General features: G+C 39.1%; 1 protein-coding gene across 1 annotated transcript in view; it reads left to right on the top strand.

Annotated features, from left to right (window-relative positions):
- EYS (eyes shut homolog) overlaps positions 1 to 22,091 on the top strand; it is a 1,499,666-nt gene that overhangs the window by 1,443,064 nt on the left and 34,511 nt on the right. The window contains exons 36-38 of the mRNA XM_029943180.1: positions 1,547 to 1,713; positions 2,533 to 2,677; positions 9,410 to 9,584. Coding sequence (XP_029799040.1) covers positions 1,547 to 1,713; positions 2,533 to 2,677; positions 9,410 to 9,584 — 487 coding nt within the window. The remainder of the gene's footprint in view (positions 1 to 1,546; positions 1,714 to 2,532; positions 2,678 to 9,409; positions 9,585 to 22,091) is intronic.

The raw sequence follows: 22,091 nt of genomic DNA, 5'->3' as shown, positions 1-22,091 counted from the left end.
GAAAAGTAGCTTACAATTCTGTCTTCAGCCTTCTTTCCCTGTGACTTTTAAAGTCCAACCTCTGTCTGAAAGACTTCTCCATTCTCTAATTGTGGTTTTTCTCTGATTTCTGCCTAACTGCCTTCCTGAATCTGTTTTCTCCTTGGACTTCTATTTTAAATTTATAACCCAGCTAACCCACTGCAGCACTGCAGGTGGAAAGAAATCACCAGAGAGAGGGAGAACAAGATTTGCCGAGTTCCCAGCGTGTTTAGGCAATGGTATGGCATTTAACACAGTGACTCTCAACCCTGGCTGCACATTACACTCACCTCAGGAGCTCCCAAAATAACCTAGGTCAGGGCCCATGGCAGACCCATGAGGAAAGCACAGGTAGAGTTCAAGTATCTCTAAATAATATTTCTGTCTTCCACTTTCTAGTGCCTTAGGAAACCTGCCTTCCTATGCTATCTGGAAACCCCCACCCCTGCACATCTTTGTCTCCTTTACCTTGCTTAGCCTAACAACAGAAGCCAAGACAGCCCACATGCTATCGTGCTTAGATGTGTAGGAGAGGGGAGCTTGTGAATACAACAAACTTTGTCTCTGTCCAAGGACTGACTTCTGCTTTTTGCCCCATGATTAAATCTCCTATTTCTATCAGGCTGTGTGTTCTTCCTCCAAGCAGAAGTCCTTGCCTCAGTTTCCTACCTGCAAACCTCGGTGTTCAAACACAGCTTTCAGAAATTAGATAATATATTTGGGTCCCTCTGCCCTATGGACAGATCTCTTGCCTCCTCCTAGCTTAAGAAGCTCTGCTTTGACCAAAGGGTGTTCGCTCACGTGCCAGAAATTACACTGTTAACCATCGCCAACTTTTCTCATGCCACCAAACACATTGCCACACCCTTCCTCCAGTACCTGGTGCTGGGTCTCTCCCAACCACCTGCCCCTTTTCCCATGGGTCTATGTGAGGTGTATCCTGAGTGCTCTGGGTCCTGCAATTCACTATTCTCCACGGAAAGTCCTGAACTAGTGGAGGGAGAATGAGAAAAGGGAACACAAAAACAACCCACCTCTAAAAAGTCATTGGGAAAATAGTCGAGAACTTTTTGAATAGGACAATTACAGCAGATCCTGAGCAATTATGGAAATAAAATTTTCAAAACTCTTCAAATCAGAATTTCAAAGCTGAAGCCAGGTTATCTCAATCTTTTGAATCTTCTGAACTATCCGAGTAGTTCTATTGTATTGTCAAGTCCTATTTATTGTAAAGTGCACACTGAATTACATTCAGACAAAAAGGAGATTTTAATGCCAACTTTTTATGTATTGATCATTCCCCTGGGTTGACCCTCATGGCTTCAAAGAAAAACTCTTAGCGTTCAGACAGTTTCTGGGGGTATGAATAACAATATCCAGATGCACACATACCTGAGTGCCCTTGAGAGGCTAGATGTCTGTTGTAACTTCTGAATGCTATCTGTACCTCAGAACTAGACAATAAACTGACTAGACTCCTGAATTTTCTCTCAGTGAGCATGCCCCCCACGTCTTCTCATCCCAGGGTTGGACCGCGATGACTTCCTGGCCATGGGTCTGCGCGAGGGCAGAGTGGTTTACACGTACAACCTGGGAGCAGGCACAGCAAGTATCAGCAGCGACCCCCTGGATCTGAGCCTTGGCACCCACACGGTCCGTCTGGGAAGGTCCTGCCAGATGGGCTGGCTGAAGGTAAAATGTCAGTCCTTCATCTGTCCCAGAGACTTGCCGAGCACTGCCGTCTATCATCAGATCTGTGCAGTGGAGGGGAGCGAACAGGTCCATGCCGCCTCCCCCGGGGAGTTCATAGACGAGTGCATACAGCCGAGGACTAGAGGCATGCTTGCAATTAAGTGCCTTGGGGATAAGAGGGAGAACTAACATAGATAAGGTGAGAGAGGGCTCAGGAAATGCTCCCCCAAAATGGTGATGCTTGAGCATAAATGCAAGTAAATAGGGGTTCAGAAAAACAGCAGTGCTCAGTGTGAGCTTGAAGAATGCAAATAGTTCATTGTGGTTTTTGGGTAGGGAGGAACAGAAAAGGTGGTTAGTGTAGACCAGATCTATATTATCAAAGGACTTAGATGTCATTCTAAGAAGTTTAGATTTTTATAAAGAGAAATGGGGGAGCTACTGAGAAATTGAAGAAGGAGTTTGGGAACCAGAGTCAATTGACTTTTTTTGATAAATGAATCTGGTGGGTGTACAGAATATGGAAGGGGGCAAGGTTAGGTGGAGGAAGACAGTGTGATGCTAGTTCTTAATCTTTGGAGAACTGCGATTTTGATTGAAATGCAAAACCATGACTGCTATATTAATATATCCATGGTAACAGACACCAGAGAAGCAAAGAATATAGTGGTGAGGTGTTTTTTTAATTTTTTCAAAATTCAGGTCTCTGTGAATTTTTCATGCCATGTTAATGGGAAATAACAAAACAGTATCTTAATAGTTCACCCTGGGGAATTAATTCCTTTTTTTAATAGATTTTGAATTCTTTTCTTTTTGAAGGTAGATGATCATAAAAATAAATCCATCATCTCCCCAGGAAGACTGGTTCGTCTCAACGTCGTCAGTCAGTTTTATGTAGGTGGCTACAGTGAATACATACCAGATCTCTTACCCAATGGAGCTGACTTTAAAAATGGCTTTCAAGGTAAGGCTTGGATGGTTTTTACACTACATCTATCAGTTTCAAGTTCAGAGACAAGAAAAAACTGTAACGAATATACATCTAGTTCCAAAACCAGAAATACAGGTTGCTTTCTAATCAGACCTGATCAACGCTTGGTTATAAGAGACAACATTCAGCCAATGTTTATTACTTGCTTGCTATCTACATACTAGGTAGAACAAACAAAGATTCATGCACTCCTGAGTTTACATTCCAGTTGGATAAAGGCAATAAACACTAAAAGTGATAAGTAAATTATATAGTAGTATAAGGTGATAAGTTCTGTGGGGAAGAAAGGAAAGAAGAGCATGCTGTGGGGGAATCAGGGGTATGGCTGATTTTTTTTGTGTGTGTAGGGTGCTTTTTTTAAAGTTTATTTATTGAGAGAGAGAGAGAGAGAGAGAGAGAGAGAGAGAGCAAGCATGAGTACAAGTGAGGGAGGGGTAGAGAAACAGGAAGAGAGAGAGCATCCCAGGCAAGCTCCAGGCTCTGAGCTGTCAGCACAGAGCCCAATGCAGGGCTCAAATCCACAAACCATGAGATCATGACCTAAGCTGTAGTCAGATGCTTAAATGACTGAGCCAGTCAGGCGCCCTGAGATGTTTTTAAATATAGAACAAGCAGGGTAAATCTCATGGGGTCATGGTAAAAATTGAAACTCCAGTTAAATTTGGAATGTACTTGATGCAAAGTTGAGAGACAGACTACAGCTAACTGATCCATACCACAGAGGCCACCACAAGTCAAGAGGATTAAGGGGGAGCATTATGCTTGTGCAAATAATCATATTGCGCCAGTCTGTCTCCCTGTGTTCAGAAAGGGAAATAGACTCAGACCTTCTTCCACAAAGCTGATTCATAGTACAGTCATAGGACACAGACAAGCTTTGAATTCTTGTAACAGAGCATTTGGTGAAAATATGCTTCTTGATGGGTCCTAGTCTCCGAATATTTGGTCGAGGAGCTATTTGTTACAGTGTCCTCAGCCACCACCTATGACCAGCCTGCTCTGCATCAGAAGTCAAGGAATAGGGACCAGCATGTGCCACATATCTCTGCAGGACAGGAGCTGCCATCAAAAACCATTTTAGGCACTTGGGTTCTCCGCCTGCCTGGCAGCATCCTTCTCCCCACCTTCACGGACTGCTGCCTAAACACGGATACAGGAGGCCATGGATGTGAGACACAGGAAAGCAACACAACCAATCCACCATCATATTCCAACAAAATTAGTTCATTCTGCCAAGGCTGTGCAAGAAACTTTTTCTTTGAATGATTCCCCAAAGGGTGTCTTACAGAAGAGTTTAAAGCACATTAAGACACTGCGCTCCATGTAATAACGCGATAGTTCTTTCACAGCAGGAGATAATCTGTAAAGGATTGCAAAGGCATAACAAATCAGTGAGTTTTTACAAATACTATCTTCAAGAAAAGGGATGGGTAAATGTGAAGCACATCTTCCACCCAGTGAAGTGGAGACCCTGGGGGGAGGTCGGGTCCTCAAAATTTGCTGTCATTTATTACAGACACAATACTTACATAAATACTCTGGGTATAGCTTCAAGGATAAGAGTGTGGACTCTGAGACCCAACTTCCTGGGGCTATCCCCAGTGCTTCCACCTGCAAGCTTCATGACCCTGGCTTGTCACCCCCTGTGTCTCCCTGGCCTGATCTACAAAATGGAATCCTAACAGCGCTTCTCTGGCCATGTGCTTCTGAGATGGAGGTAGTGGTGAGACAACACAAGATTGGCACCCTGTTTACAGTGCCTACGCGGTGTTAGCAGTCAGGATGGTGCTGGTGGTGGGAGGTGGCACAGCGCCCGTCAGACACTTCTCCTCTTTCTTGGCTCCTCGGACAGCACATGGGATCTGGAGTCAGGGCATCTTCAGATTCAGGCTCTGCCACATAGCAGCTGCGTACCTTGTAGCCTGTTACTGACACTCTTTGAGCTTCCATTATCTTCTCTTTTCTCCTCAGAGAGAAAAATATCTGCCTTATAGGGCTCTTCTGAGTTAATCAACTAAATAAAATAATTACGTTAAGTGCTTAGCTCGGAATACATGATAAGCACTCAGTGTGTGTTTACTAGTAATTATCACTCTATCCTGTTGTCATAGGATTTGACGTTGTCAAATTTATTTTTCTTAATTTTTTCTAAGTTTGTTAATTTATTTTGAGAGAGAGAGAGCATGAGCAGGGGAGAGGCAGGGGGACAGAGAGGATCCCAGGCAGTGTCCTCACTGTCAGCACTGAGCTTATCACAGGGCTCAAGCTCACAAACTGTGAGACCACGACCTGAGTCCGACTCAAGAGTCGCATTCTTAACCAACAGAGCCCAGGCACCCCTGATGTGGTCCAGTGCTTCCTGAGCGTTTTTTTTTTTAATGTAACTTTCTCCCTTCTATTATAGTATGAATTTTCTGCACACCTTGCTAATGAGAACAGAGGCTCTCATCAGACCCGTCATTTTCTCCTTGAGTATGATGGTGAGCCTGAGTTCAGCATTCACACAGCAGCCCCTTCCTCTGACAGACACCGTAGGGTTGCACACATCTGGAAGTGTGTCAGCTGTCATGGTTCCCAGGATGGAAGTGGGCAGGTCTTGTTGGCAAATGCCACTTAATCCAGTGTCATGGAAGTTCCATGACCTTGAGAGCCCCTAATCTTATCACTTGTCTCTTGAATCCTCCCTTGATGTCTGCCTTGCCTTCACTATGTTCTGCAAACCATGGACACGTACTTGTTACCAGTGTACCATAACAGCCAGAGCACAGCAGGACCTGTGAGTCCCAAAAGCTGAGTCTACTGGCTGTGAAGAACAATATACATAACTGTCTTAAAATGTAGATTTCTAGACCCTACTCCAGAACTACTTCATTGAAATATCTATGATGGAATCTAAAAATTTGCATTTCAAAAAGTTTATCCCAGATTTGGAAGCCACTATATTAATTAGTTATAACAAAGCAAATAAAAGTTGCATGGAAAAATTTAATAATTAGACTAAGGTCATTGCATTTGTCTTTAGAGTTGTGATTAAATCACATGTAGTAAGAGATTATATGACTTAGTCTTATGTATTTTTATAAACACTTGTGATAAATGACTCTACTCAATAAGTTCTCAGTCTAAAATACAAATCCTGGGGCTCCTGGGTGGCTCAGTTGGTTAACTGGTCCAACTTCAGCTCAGGTCATGACCTGAACCTGCTTCAGATTGTGTCTCCCTCTCTCCCTCTCTCTGCCCCTCCCCCACTCACACTCTCTCTCCCTCTCTCTCTCTCTCAAAAATGAAAACATCAGTTTTCTTAATATTTTAAAAAAATAATAAAATACAAATCCCTGCTGTTGATAAAACCTATTTGGTTTTGTTCTGGAAACTATTCTGGAAACAGTTTATAATGAGCCATTATTTCCCTGTAACTTTAATATTTATGAAAATATTGAGATTATTTAATCCTCCTCCAGATTAATCTACATATGCCAGGAGGAGACGGCCTTACTCTCTCACCTGCCTCAACAAGAATCCCCCGTCCTCTCCAGAGGCGCAGCCACTACAGAGCTGCCAGACTCTCAGGCTGACGTCCATGGATGGGATTCAGCGGGGCCTGGAGTCTCCTGAAGTCGTACATACAATTATGCTTGTGCCCATGCACATGTTTATGGGAAGAAGATCCATCACTTTCATCTGTGTTCTAACATTTGCTGCTTTCACTGACAGATCTATTTAATCATGATGTAGAATTAAAAGTTACTTTTGACTAGAACAAACATGGGGAAATCTACTATCCCATCTCTCTATTATTCTAGTGTTACAGCATGTAGAGTTCATTGGTACAGGGATATTACTCAACATTTATCACGCAGCTAAATAGACTGGATGTGATAGTAAATTCAGAATCATTAACACTGTTATGAACATGTTATTCCAACTAAAAGTGCCTTACACTGTCAGCACAGTCCATTTCTTGCTAGTTCAGCCTTCTCTCTCTCTCCGTCTCTCTCTTTAATTGCAGGGTACTTTTCAAACCAGAACGCATAAGAGGAGAGAAAAATGAGTTTACTGCAATAATTTAAATATTATTTTACTCTCAAAAAAATACCACTTATGTGAAACCTAGCTAGTTTTACTTTCCAAAGTAAAGTCTTATGGCTTCAAAGTCTGGCTTATGGCGTCAAAGTCTTTATCATAACTACTTTATCATTTGCAGGAAGTATGTTATGAATACCTGTTGTGTGGTGCTATACTAAGCAGATTATACTTTGCTATATTAATAAGACTGAAAATATACAATGTATATTCTACATATGGCTTCTACTGTAATTGCATCAATTGTATATATTGACTGACATGAAGCATCTCTCTGTAAAATGAACACATTCAAAAATGTTTCTCTGAATATAGCATTGCATTGCCACGTTTTTAACCAAAAATATATTTTAGTACTTCTTCATAACAAAAACATTTCATGTATCCATATAAGGGAAATGTGAATTTAAATGAACAACTTAAGAATTTAATACTTATTATAGTCATTTAACAAGTTTTTCTCAGTGCATGATTATAAAGATTACAAAAAGCTAAAATAAATTCTTTTGAACTTTTGCCAAAAAGATAAACAATTTTATAAAGTTGGTGAAGGGTTTGAGCTTATGCGGTAGACAGGATGGAATACGAGCCCTACCGATTGCCAGGGATCAGACTGGCCAGTATGTATGTTACATGATTCCTTAGTCTATGGAATAGCAGATATTCTTGTCCCCATTTTAAAAGTGGAAAGGTCGACACTCAGATTTGGATCATCTACCCGTTATGTGGCAGACATTGTAATTGACCCCAGACCCACCTGACTCTGCTGCACTTACACTTGTGCTTTCTGCTCAGTGCGTTTCACTATGCAGAAAGCATGGGAAACCCTGCTTCGTTAAGTCACCTGGTTATTGGGTGTAGAGCTGGTAGCATTCATTAATTTCTTCATTTTGTACAGTACTTTTTTGTGTAATAGCAGATGGCAGGACTTGGAGAAATAACAAAGGTTAAATCTGAGGAAGAACAATCACTTCTCTCACAATAAGGAAATATCAGCGCCTGCTGAGAATGGTGCTTGTCAGTGAAAATGCCAGTGAGAATTAAGTTGGAAAGTAAATTCTTGACCTTTCAAAACTGAACCCATCTTTTTCACCAGGAGGAATTATTCCATGCTTCAGGCTCCTGAAAGTTTCAAAAATAAAATCCAGTCCAGTCTTTCTTTTATCATTTTAAAGACACTATTTATGGTTGATAACCATATTGACCTAAAAGTACTTTATAAACAAACCCGAAGTGCTGAAGGAGATGAGAAAAATTGTAATACGTTTCAGGATCCCAAACAGTGTCATGTAAAGTCTTTGTTGAACTGCCCTTTTTGTTTATATTTGCCTAATCTTGGGGTGTTAAAGATCATTTTCCTCCAGCTCTGAGTATAATTGACAAATAAAATAGTATATATGTAAGGAGTACAGTGTGATGATTTGGTACACATACACACTGAGAACAGTGTACCACGATCAAGTCAACATAGTTACCTTGTGTGTGCATATGGTGAGAATACATACAGTCTGCTTCCTCAGCAAATCTCAGGTACACACACGGTATTATTTACTATAGGCACATGCTGTATCTTGGATCCCCAGAACTTATCCATCTTCTAAGTGAAAGTTTGCACAATTTAACCAACATCTCCCCGTCACCCCTGGAAACCACCATTCTACTCTGCTTCTATGAATTTGACTTTTTTAGATTGCACATATACGTAAGGTCATGCAGTCTATACCTGGCGAAGAACTTTCTAAGAATCTATGCAAAGACAAATCACCGAGGGGAAAAAAGATAAATGCGACAACATAAATATGATAAACTTCTCTACAAAAAAATAAAAACTTCACCATAAGCCAAATTAAATGACAAATGTTCAGCTGAAGAAAGCATTAACAATATATGACAAAAAACGAATACACTCGTTTTATGATTGATGTTTAAAGGGGTGGATTGAGAAAAATATTACATAATAAGCATATGAAAAGGAAAAAATACCAATGCATAATAAATCTTTTAAAAGGTTTTCAACCCCAAGTAAAAATTGCAAAAGAGCATTTTATGATTTATTTCATTTTTAAATGAAACATAATAATCTCTTGCATTGGGGTAACTCTGAAGATTCAGGCATTCCTGTGCATGATCAGGGAGATACAAATGTGCAAAATATCTACAACACTTGGGCACACTTAAAAGCATCCATATCATTTGCCCTCACAGTTTTACTGCTAGAAATTGATACTGAGAAAAGCATTAGCAAATGCACAAAGATATATATATAATGATACGAATTATAGCATTATTATATAAAAGATTATTATGCCATCATTTAAAAATAGTTTATGCTATTAAAAAAGAGTTAATGGTATTTACAAAATACAAATGTTTGGAATTCTATGTACGATATAATTTAATGCAGGACTCTATTTTTGTTTAAAAGAAAATACAACTAAGCATAGGAAGAAATGCTGTGTATATATGTATGTTAATAATTAGTGGTATACAATATATACAGAAGTGTTAAGAATTGTCTTTTCTAGGATGTTAATATTATAGATAATTTTTATTTTCTCTCTGTGCTTTTCTGTTTTTTTATATTATTTTTCTTACCAAGAAGTATTTTTGCCTTTCTTCCAGGTTGCATTTTCACTCTTGAAGTTCGCACTGAGAAGAATGGCCATTTCAGAAGCCTGGGAAGTCCTGAGGGCCGCCCGAATGCTGGGCGCAGCGTTGGCCAGTGTGACATTTCTCCTTGCAGTTTAATGAAATGCAGCAATGGTGGGACGTGCATGGAGAGCGCATCCAGTGTTCAGTAAGTACAACATTATTAAGAAAGAAATTTATTTGCATGCTAAGTAGTATTCTACTCACACAAACTGAAAACACAGACTGATGCTCCCATTTAAAATGTTTATCTGTCAGAGTGCCTGGATGAGAGCTGGGTGGCTCAAGCAGTTAAGTGTCTAACTCTAGGTTTTGGCTCAGGTCATGGTCTCAGGGTTCATGAGATCTAGCCCCGCACTGGGCTCTGTGCTGGAGGCACGAAGCCTGCTTGGGATTCTCTGTCTCCCTTGCTCTATACTCCTCCCCCAATCTCTCTCTCTCTCTAAATAAATAAACTTTAAAAAATTCAAATAAATAAGTAAATAAATGCTACATGTTTTAATTAGAAAATATAGTGTCAAGTGTAGACAGACACTTAGAACTATTTGCAGATTATTTTGATTCATATACAAAATTTTCTTGAATTATGATAATAAAAGTAATACCATACAATTGCATAGCAGTTTTTGGCTAACAGAGCATGTTTTGCATACATTATTTCCATTGTTCCTAATCACAGCTTCCTAAATTAGTCAAGGCAGAGATTCTAGTCCCAATTTAATGGATGGGGCAACTAAGCCCCAGAGATTGTGTGTGAATCAAAAGGATAAACCAGTACTTTAAAAGTAGTACAGCAGGACCCAAAACCAAATCTCCTCGTCCCTGGGTTAAAATTCTCTCCAGAATATAAATAATAAGAAATGAATTTAAAAGCAACTAATAATATAGACAAGGTAACAAAGTATTAAGTATCTCTTTATCTGCTGGATGTAATCTGTTTATTCTTAATTTTTTTAATGAAGTGTCTTCAATTGACACTTCATTTGTTCTCCAAATTGGAAGTACCTGGGGGTTTCATAACCTCCTGTGTGGGTGGAAAGCTGTACCTCACAGTCTCACGTGAGACCCTGACTTGAATAACAAACGGACTTGGTTAATCATGCACACCTCTGACACATTTCCTCCTGGGAAGCTGAAAGCTTTCTCTATCAAAATAGAGACCAGTGTTTGTGATTTTCTTATGGAAATAATAATGAAATGTTTACCATATTAACTACATGTGAGACGCTACTGTAGAGTCAGAAGTATCTCTTGTATTATATAATGACATTAAAAGGATAGCTCCCTGAAGTTAAAAGAGGTAAATTCTATAGTCTGTAAATTATTCCTCAGAAAGCTATTTAAAAATAGTAAGGTTCCCACTCATGGACTTTCAGCTCTGGTGGGAGCAGTTTACAGAGAATTTTATTCTTTTTGATAAGTTTTGTAATTCTGCTCTAATCTCATAACAAGAATCCACTCTTTAAGAGATGTTTTCTTTGTAATATACTTTTCCATGGTGTTTAAAAAGTTTTCCTCTATCCTAGGCTTTTAACTTTACATGGCTCTCCATTTTTGTTTTTTTCCTGAAGCAGAGTACTATTCAATTGAATTTCTGGGTACTGTTATAGACACATCAAAGCTAACATTCAGTCTTTTTCTGCAAAATAACTAACACACAAGATAAAACATTTTTCAAATGCTCAAGAGGCAGGTCCCAACCCAGAAGCATAAATTTCATGGTGTTTGGAATAAATTTTAAAAGTAAAAATCTCAAAGCTGGTCAAAGCATCTTAACAATGCACAGTTGAATGGTATGAAGTTTTTTTTAAAAAAATTCAAAATGCTCCCTTTGGTCCCCTGTGTCACAGCCAGGAGTAGGGTTGCTGCATTGTGCCAAGGAAGGTGGGAGGTGGGGCCTGATAAGGCTGGGACTGTGCCTGGGGCTCCATAAGCCCCTAACCGCCCTGCTTCCCTGCTCCCCGCACGTCAGCATCCACAGGTCCAGCTGTGTCCTAACGCAATTTCTCAATGAGAGCATAATAAGGCAGAGTTCACGTAAGGCCTTTATGCTCTTGGGATGAGCTCTGATGCAACAGAGAATGAGTAAGCTGTTTCTGTTGTTAGTCAATAGCCAAGGATTTAAAAAATAGAAAAAGAAAGGAAAGGAAAGGAAAGGAAAAGGAAAGGAAAAGAAAACGAAAAGGAGAAAAGAAAACGAAAAGAAAAAGATTTGTTTAGTTGTAGCTTATCCATCTATGTACATGTATTTTGTACAGCATGTTTTTAAGCTGATTTTACTTCATTTAATTTGCACTTTGCTTGACCTTTGTTAAAAACATGACAACAGGCCCAAAATGGAACAGCTTATGCTACGTGACACATCACCAAACCGAGACCAGACTTAATTACAGTTTAGGCTTTCCCAGAAATGGGATCTGAAACCAATCACCCAGGATTTGCCTGAACAGCGCCAGTTAGACAATCTGCCTGATAGACCTTTGCCATCCCCTAAAAGAAAGTGACCTTGCAATAGCCAGTCTGCTTTTTGGCCATCCTGCCTTCCTTATTCCCACCCCTTCTGCCTGTAGAAGGCTTTCATTTGGTATAGCTCCTCGGGGCTCCTTTCTATCTGGTAGATTGGAATCTGCCCAGTTCAAATCAAGTGTTCCTCAAATAAACTCAAAAGTCTTAATATGCTTCAGTTTCTTTTAACACTTTAAAGTCATCTGATGATGACTGAGAAGAATGTGAAGTGTGTTCCTTTAAGGAAAACCAGAACTTACAAAAATAAGCTAAATCTAAAAATGAGCAGCAGTAAGTACAATTGGAGTTTGGAGAATGTGGATGTAAGAAGTGAAATGCACCCGAGATTTATACTAAGTTCATAAATGAGGCTCATTAACAACATAAATCTTTCGCTGAATATCAAACCTCACTGATCCTGGGTTTCCTGATTCTTTTTTGGCTCACAGCTATCTGAGAATAAGGTGAGATCTAGAAATCCTTTCCTCAGAAAAACAAACATACTAGGGACCCAGAAATCTGCATAAAATGTTGGAGGTTGCCAAACTCCATAGAGCTCAATCATAGACTCTCCAGGGCCCCGCCAAACTCACCTGATTAAGAATTCTTCGCCCATTTCGTCCTCTTCTTTGATTTCCTGCAACAGTGCTTAGTGCAGTCTAACCAGCGCTCCTCTGCTGGACTGGGCAGTCTTTGGTCAACTAGTACCCTGCCTCCTAAACTCTCCTCATTGGAGATCTTGCTGAAAATAATGCTTTTATCTCTTTCCTGCTCAACATGTTTCTTAGTCTTTCATCAGTTGTTCATGGCCTTCTGTCACCCTCTCTGCTCCTGCTTTTCTCCCTGCTCAGCATTTCAGAGAACTGTACAGTTGCACAAGACATTTATCACTAGGTATCAGATTGGTAAAGCCAGAGAACATTTATACAACGGACGCAGCTATAAAAATCTTTATATGTTACTATGTTGCTGTAGAGCCCTCCTCGGGATACATTAGTGACAAACAGTAGGATAGAGAAGTATATAAGAAAGGGAAATGATGAATATAGATAAATAGATATGAATACATACATACAGGTATACATAATACACATACACACCTGCTTGTATTTTTCTAAGGAAAAAGGAAACAGAGAAAGATTACAAGAAAAAAATTACAAATGATTACCTATAGGATGAGGAAGAGAATAAGAAGTAACAAATTCAAAACCTGGACTTTTAAAAAAACAATTTGCTTCATAGTTTTTATTAGGAGCTAGGTAAATGTTTCACCTGGAAAAATAAAAAAAAGAAAAGGAATAATTCATAAGCATTGAAAGAAAATAAGGAAATAAATGAATCTAACTGTGTTTCAAGTTGGTGGCATAACCTAGGAGTGATTTAATTCAATTAACCTTAAAACTGACTGTAAAGTGGGTTGCATCTTGGTGGTTGCATTAGTATTATTTTCAGACTACAGATGAAAATAGCTAGATAACTTGATGATGGATGAATGAATGGCTGGATCTAAACCAAATGAGTAATTATTTTAGTATTTCTCATTAGGAACCAAGATATTCAGCATAAAAGTAAAGAGATATAGACATAAAATGAAAGAAGTAAAAATCTTATCATTTTTAATTTGAACTAGAAATAACTTATGAATTCATGACTTAATTTTTCTCTTTCTAAAGTACTTATTTCCTAGCTATGTCCACTAAAGAAATCTAGAAACAACAATAACTCAGTAGCATTGAAAACTCCAGTACCAAAACTATTCTCTCCAAATACTGCTTTCCACAAAAAATAAACACAAACTTCAAAGAACTAAAAAAATAAAAATGTTATAAAAATGTATAATTGGACATTCAACTCTGGGGCAGGAAATGTATGATACAATCCCAGATGTCTTTTTGTATCTGAGAGCAGGAGAGTGGTCAAAGACTATGGGGTCATTTTAAAAGAAGACAGAAGCCCACTTACACCGACTCCCACTGGCCAAAGTTGGGACAGTTTCAGAATCTCAGAGAATAATGTTCATAATGGATTCAAACAGGCCAGTATATAAAATACACATAGTTGTGATGATAGTCCATACACACATTCCACCAAGGGATTAAAAAGAAAAATAAACTCAGCACCTATGGAGATTGCTAGTGTACCACTCATTCTGAAATTTGACAAAGGGTTAAGATAGATAGATTCAACCTTCCTTTTCTGTAAAGAGTCTATTTTTGAATATAGCAGCCAGCGTCCAGGTGGAACTCCTGCTGAACACATCCTTCTGCAGTCCCCTCCCACACTGAATAGGGCTGACTTGTATAAATAATAGGTTATTCTGGAAATGACAGCTTGTGACTTCAAAGCTAGGTAAAGAGTCATTGGCACTTCTGCCTTCCTTAAGTTGTGAAACATAAAGATTAAATTATTCTTCCCACTAAGAAGTTTTAATAATGGTCACATTCTATTTTATATAGTCCCCCCGGCAGTTGTATAGAGAAAGAATTTGTAGGTGGGAAGCCTGACAACAGAGCGGTGTATTTTGAGTCCATAATAATAATGATAAATGGCTATTATTGCCTTAAGCCTGTGAGGTCTGGGGTGATTTATTATGCAACAATAGAAAACTAATACTAAAAATATTAACTAGACTGATAATTTATGAGAAGTAGTTCTTACCAAACTAATTTAAGTGCAGGATGAATAACAGAAATTAGAAATATCACCATTTTGTAACCACCACAGAAATAATGGCTGCTTGAATCATTTAGTGAAAAGTTGACAAAACTATACAATGGTTGGATCAAGCTAGTCCACTTAATTAAGGTCACTTGAACCAACTGGCCAGTCACAATTAAACATAGAGCAAACAGTATATGCCTCCTGATGTGATGTCATTGCAACCACACAGCACCATCTCTAAAGTATTAAAAAAGCTTCAATATCTACAAGACTGTGAAAAATAAGGGCAATAAAGGAAAGCAAGTTAAATGACATTCTAAGGATATAAATGGCCAAATCCAGAATATGGCAAATTCTCCTGGACAAATAACAAAAACCATATAGATGGAAAGAAATGCAGAGGGAGAATTTTTTATCTAGGTAACAAGCCTTAAGATGCATTCTATGCTGTTGCATTTGTAGGACTTGTTTGGATACTAATGAACTGTCACTCACACACACACACACACACACACACACACACACACACACACACAAAACAGCAAAAAAAAATTTTTTGAGATAGTCCTAATTAACCGAACATGAAAATTAGATGATCAGAGGTGCAGCACCTAGGTGGCTCAGTCAGTTAAGCGGCTGACTTTGGCTCAGGTCATGGTCTCACAGTTCATGGGTTCAAACCCCGTGTCCGGCTCTGTGCTGACAGCTCAGAGCCTGGAGCCTGCTTCAGATTCTGTGTCTCCCTCTCTCTCTGACCCTTCCCAACTCATGCTCTGTTTCTATCTCAATAATAAATAAAAACATTAAAAAAAGGTTTTTTAATTAGGTGATCATAAGGAATTAATGTTATTTTTGTTGGATATGATACTAGTATTTCGTTGTGTTTCATATTAAGTTTCTTATGTTGTGCTATGTACGGAAGTATTTACAAATAAATGGGATTTGCTTCAAAACATTTTGGCTGGGGCACCTGGGCGACTCAGAGGGTTAAGCATCTGACTCTTGATTTCAGCTCAGGTTATGATCTCATGGTCTTGAGATCAAGCCCTGAGTCTGGCTCCATGCTGATTATGGAACCTGCTTTGGATTCTCTCTCTTCCTCTCTCTCTCTGCCCTTCCTTTACTCATGCATGTTCACTCTCTCTCTCACTCGCTCTCTCTCTCTCAAAATTAATAAACATTAAAAAAAATTGGCCAAAAAAGAGAAAAATAGTAGACAAAGAAGCAAATGAAACTAACAAGCTAAAAACTGATCACTTGAAGCTAGGCAATAAGGACATTTATTAATATTTTTTTCTACATTCGTATATATTTGAATTAAAAAACAATAGTACATATAATATACTTTGTCTAATTTGTAAAATTCATAAAGTATAAAATAAGAATATATTCATGATTCCACCAGTTACGGATAACTACTTTTAAAAGGTGGGGATATTTTGTTCCAGTCTTTCCCCACCTTCAGTTCTTTGCTGCTAAAACTATGCAAATTCACTACTTGATGCCACCTGTGGAAAATGTATTTGAAGGATGTAAATTCTAAAAGAAGTTCATACTTTATGTTCCTTTGTCATTTAAGTAGCAAGAAAATAACAGAAGTAAGAACTCAGTATAGATTTTAGCAAGCTTCCCAGTTACTGGGCTTTAAGAGAAATATCTTTTCTCTCTTGGTTTTTGTGTAACTCAGATGTCAGTTGCTTTCTACCAGGCCCTTGACATCTACATAAACTGTGAAAGCCCAAAGATCTTTCAAAGATTAATGCAGATTCCAGGAGGACTGTGTATATTCTCAACCTTCTCTGTTGCCATGTCTCACTTCCACCCATGCAGACTCTATTCTGCACAATGCATGCCTAAATGTGACAACTTATTTGATTTCTACTAAATTAGCAAAACCACTCACACTTGGAGATAGATCAGACTGTTTACACTGGTGCAGGGAAAGAGGATGCGTGCAATGATAGAAGGGAAATGTTTATATTATGGTCACCTAAACAACTTTCAACTTGTGTTTTGGTCATCCCACCAATGCAGAAAAAGTAGATGGCCACTCCATAATACTTACTCTTCATCTTCTTGTCGTTGCTTCATTTTGCTCCAACTGACTCTTTAGGTTAGAACAAACCAAATCTCCCTTCTGGCCCCAGGCAGAGCAATTTGTCTATCTTCCTCTGATAGTCCAGCCTCATGCTTACATGACTATAGCTACCGTCCACCTTCTACTCCAAGCTCATGTAATAGATTTCCAAAGACAGTTCCCTCACTAAAAGGAATTGAGTCTAACTGCTAACATAAAATAATGTTTAGGCCCTAACACTTGGAGAACAGAACCATTAGAACTCAGGTCCAGAGACAACGGCCAATACTCTTACTAGTGTGTACAGGTAATTTCATCTCATTCTTGAACACTCCATAAGGTGTCATCATAGAGTTTGGTGAGTGATCTTCTCACCAAAGAAAGGAAAGCCATGGGGAAACTCAGAAGGTGTAGTGTTTATAGTGACCCTTCCTTGTGGTAGGTTCTCCTTTGTGAGAGAACTTTGTGACGGGTTCAGCCTTTGTGATGGGTTCTGGGGAGCCGACGAGCAAGACGCAATGACCGTTCCCAAAGGCTGATGGCAGATGGAAACAGGGATGTTCCCAAACCCTGCAAATGGGAACGTGAACAAGGGACGCTCCTCAGTGGAAGCGTGGACGGTCCCAGAGAAACTGGGCACCGTGGACGTCCCTGAAAGAGATGGAGATGGACCAAGAGCTGAGGGCTAATGGCAAACTTTATTAGGAATAGCATCTTATTTTATACCCTCTTTACAAGCATGGAGAGCACAGTAAAGGCTTAGTCAGCAGTAAATGTTTAACCAGAACAATAGATACAGATAAAGAAAAGGCAGAACAGGAACGGCTTGCAGCTGTGCATGGGTATATCTCCGGTGCCATGGTTTCTTGTCCTACTTGGCTGGTGACCAGGAAAGCTCTGTCCTGCACGTCCTCCTTGGACTTCATCAAGCCCCATGTTCCCAGCGTTCTGGGAACAGAAGTCCCATAAGGACGATTCATGCACAAGGACAGTGCTGAGAACAGAGGTCCCATAAGGACAGTTCGTCCTATTTCCCAACACTTTCTTGTAAGCATGTTCAGTCGTGACATGCTGTCACGTTCCACTGTACGGTGAGATCCATTTGTTTTAGTGCTTATGTGCATATTTTTCAAAGGCTCAGCTTTTGAACATGTCATTTGATGTCCAGTAAATTTTGACAGGTAACGTGATATCCATCATATCACACTTACCTTATTCTCCCAGCTTATTACTGAAATGGAAATAAATCATAAAGGAAAGCAAACTGACATGAATGAAAGCATTCAACACAGAGATGTTCTAAGGAGGAGATTCAGGTATGTTTCTCTTTTCCTTCAAATTGCAGAGAAATACATTGTATATATGGAAGCGGAGTCCTTTAGGCTATGTGACCATCTATTGCTAAATAACATCCATTAATTACATTTTTATATGAATTTATTATCCCATTACATAGATTTCATTCTAGGTGCTGTGTCTGTGATTTTGCTTATGCACAGAAAACCCACAAATCTATAACCATAACTTTCTTGCATACCCAGCTCAAGGTACATTTTCTCCAAGAATTGTTTTTTTTTAAGATTTTATTTTTAGTGATCTCTACATCCAATGTGGGGCTCAAACTCATGACCCCAAGATCAAGAGTCGCATTCTCCATGAGCTAAGCCAGCCAGGTGTCCCCCCTCCAAGAACTCTCCTTTCTGCTCTCATCTCATAATGCTGTTTCTAAGAATTTGCCCTCATTAGTCACAACATATAGAAAAGAATCACTCTTATGCAAACCAGTATGAATCAATGTGATAAACTGAGAAAGTAGGTTAAGCAGTGGTTGTATTTCTGTAAGTCTCTGTTTTTCAACTGCACGCTGAAAACTAGTAATTGCATTTACCTCATAGGGTTAATATGGGTGTTAAAGAAGTTACTGTCTATGAAGTACTTAAAACTTTAGGTACCTGGCACTAACGTGAGGCCCTAATGAACTTGGAATAGTATATTTTACATATATCATCTATATTTCATACAGTTTGTTATAATAAATTATCATAAGGGAGGCAAAACTAGGTTTTCTGCTGTATATTCACCCTGGTAACAACATGGAGTGGAACATCATACTCAACCTTTGGTGAATATTTAGTAAGAAAGTGAATGATGTTTAAATGATACTCAAAGAATATTAAATCTTCCATAATCTCATTTCCAGTTTAACTTTTAGACTCAATGTTCATCTTAAACCTCAGAAGCTCAGAATGTCCTAATTACAAGAAAATGAAATTCTTCATGTTGAATATCTATTATAACAAGAAAACTTAATCCATAGATGTTTCTAAACTAGAAAATTGGCAATAAAACCCAGTTTATCTGCAATTTGGAAATTAGATCAGTTTCATCCTAAATGCACAGATGTAAAATAATTAACTGTATTAGTAAAACACTCCAGTACTCAACTCTGGATTGCCATCGTGACCAGCTGTTACTCATATTTCTGCAGTGCCTAGCGCTTTCTTCTGTGTTCTCATCCCTCCATGTTTAGAGGCAGAGGAACCCACAAACTGTTCTTTAGGTATTAACAACTGAGGATAGCTAACTAACATTTTTGGAATGGACTTGATATAAGAAAACTGTTCTATGTATAATATCAGTGATTTCCTCATTGTCTTTTGAATATTCTTAGCTATCATATAGTAGATGCTTCAGCCATTTTGCTGTTCTACTTAATTCACAAATCTGTCCAATGTCCTCACTTCACATCAAATTCAAGGGCCATGTCACTAGATACTTAAAGGGAAAAACCCCTTTTATCACCTGCTGTCACCTCTAACTCACTATAACTAAAAGATTTCTAGATTTTGCCATTAAACTATATTCTCCAGATGTCCCTATTACCAATAATGGTACCATATTCTTTCAGTCATTTTCTTTGAAACCCCAAATATTTCCATAGTTTGAGAGACATATAATGGCCCTCACCCACTGCTAGCCATGCAATTTGCCTAACTTCTCTGTTCCTCAAGTATCCTCCTCTGCAAAATGAGGATGATAATAATATCCTCCTAATAGGGTCACAAGGAAGATTAATTGAATTAATAAACTTAAAGTGCTAAGATGAAGGGCACCTGGGTGATGCAGTCGGTTAAGCAACCAACTTTGGCTCATGTCATGATCTCATAGTTCGTGATGACAACACAGAGCCTGGAGACTACTTTGAGTTCTGTGTCTCCCTCTCTCTCTGCCCCTACCCCTGCTCACGCTCGCTCTCTAGCTCTCTCTCTCTCACTCTCTGTCTCTCTCCCCCTCTCCTCCAATCAGCCTCTCTCTCTCTCTCCCTCTCTCGAAAATAAATAAGCATTTGAAAAAAATGTTTAATTATTTAAGTGCTAAGAAGCGTGCCTGGCACATAGTGAGCTCCAGAAAATGTTTGCCATTACTATTATCTTTCATTTTTCTTTTTTTTTTTAGTTACTTTTGTTTTGTTTAAATCTGTTTTTTTTTTTTTGAGAGAGAGAGAGAAAGAGAGAGAATGAATGAATGGGGGAGGGGCAGCGAAAGAGAGGGAGAGAGAGAGAGAATCCCAAGCATGCTCCACACTGTCAGCACAGAGCCCGAGGTGGGGCTCAAACTCACGAACCATGAGATCATGACCTATGCAGAAACCAAGAATTGGACACTTACCTGACCAAGTACCCAGGCGACCATATCTTTCATCTTTCAAACCAACATTTATCAGATGTTGTCACATCTGCTTCTACCTCTCCATCCTCAAAGCCCTTTCCCTGTCCAAGTCTCTTTGCATCCATCCACTTCTTTGTTCCCAGGCCATGACTGGCTTATTTATTCCCCAGATGCTCAATGAAAAATTACCGTATGCCAGGAACTGGCTTAGGCCCTGCAATTACACAGATAGCAAAACAGAGCCGATCTCTGCCCCCATGCAATTAATGATCTAGTGCAGGGGTCACACACTATAGCCTGTGGGCCAAATCTGATCCATCACCTGGTTTTGTAGATAAAGTTTAATTGGGATACAGCCATGTCCATTCAATTGTGGACTGTCTGTGGCTGAGGTGAGATGTTACAACAGAGTCTGTATGGCCACAAAGCAAAGTGTATACTGCCAAAGTTTGCCAACCCCTGTTCTAGGGATGAAAATATAGTAAGATCCCAATAAGGTTAAGCTTACATCACTAGAGAGTTGATTGTTACACAAGGGGGTCATCCTATACAAAGCAAACTAATCTTCCTAAAATATGCCTCATCAGTCATGTCCTTCTCCATGTCTGTCACTTAAAAGTTGATCTATCTCAGCCTGTTATTCAAAGCCCTTGAACTCTAACTTCCTTTTCCAGCCTTAGCTTCTACTGCCTGTCTTTCTCCATGTACTTATTCATGTAGGCAAATCTCTCCTCAGAAGCCCCCCTAACTCACTAAAATTGCTTAGGTGTCCTTCCTATGGGCTCCCATAGTACTCATTTTAGCACCTGTCACATTGTATTTAAATTGTCTGCGTACTAATCTGATCCTCTCAGAAAGAGCAAGTCCTTGTGGCCAAGAATGGGGCCTTCTGTGCTGTGGATGCTCAGTACTAAGCACTATGGCAGACGTTTAGCTTGTAAAAATAATAGTAACATATATTCTTTAAATGAATGAATATCTACCTCTCTTTGGTGTTTTTCTACTTTTTCTGCTCTATAGACACCCCACCTCACACATACACTTCTCCAAAATCTACTTTTCCTCAAGGAAAGCTAAATATGTAGTTACAGGAAAGTAAATATGTAGTTACAGGAAAAAATTATAATAAATTAATTTCAAGACTTAGAAAAATATTGTCATCCAAAGTAGTGAACAATTAATAAAAATTTGAGACTTTTTATTATCTACCTTTTACAGTATGCTAAAGAAGCCAAAAAAAAAAGGAACAAAAAGAAAAATCTGATCTTGCACAAAATCATTATGATGGAAGAATTCTTAAGATACAATGTAAGAAAGGGGTGCCTGCGTGGCTCAGCCATTTAAGCATCTCACTCTTTTTTTTTAAAGTAGTTTATTGTCAAATTGGTTTCCATACAACACCCAGTGCTCTTCCCCACAAGTGCCCTCCTCCATCACCACCACTTCTTTTCCCCCTCCCCCTCCTCCTTCCCCTTCAACCCTCAGTTCATTTTCAGTATTCAATAGTCTCTCAAGTTTTGCGTCCCTCTCTCTCCCCAACTCTATTTCCCTCTTCCCCTCCCCCTGGTCCTCCATTAGGTTTCTCCTGTTCTCCTGTTAGACCTATGAGTGCAAACATATGGTATCTGTCCTTCTCTGCCTGACTTATTTCGCTTAGCATGACACCCTCGAGGTCCATCCACTTTCCTACAAATGGCCAGATTTCATTCTTTCTCATTGCCATGTAGTACTCCATTGTGTATA

The sequence above is a fragment of the Suricata suricatta genome, chromosome 7, assembly GCF_006229205.1.
Source record: "Suricata suricatta isolate VVHF042 chromosome 7, meerkat_22Aug2017_6uvM2_HiC, whole genome shotgun sequence".
NCBI classification, from domain to species: Eukaryota; Metazoa; Chordata; class Mammalia; order Carnivora; family Herpestidae; genus Suricata; species Suricata suricatta.
Note: the sequence above shows the minus strand (reverse complement) of the source record. Positions and strands in the feature narration are given on the sequence as shown.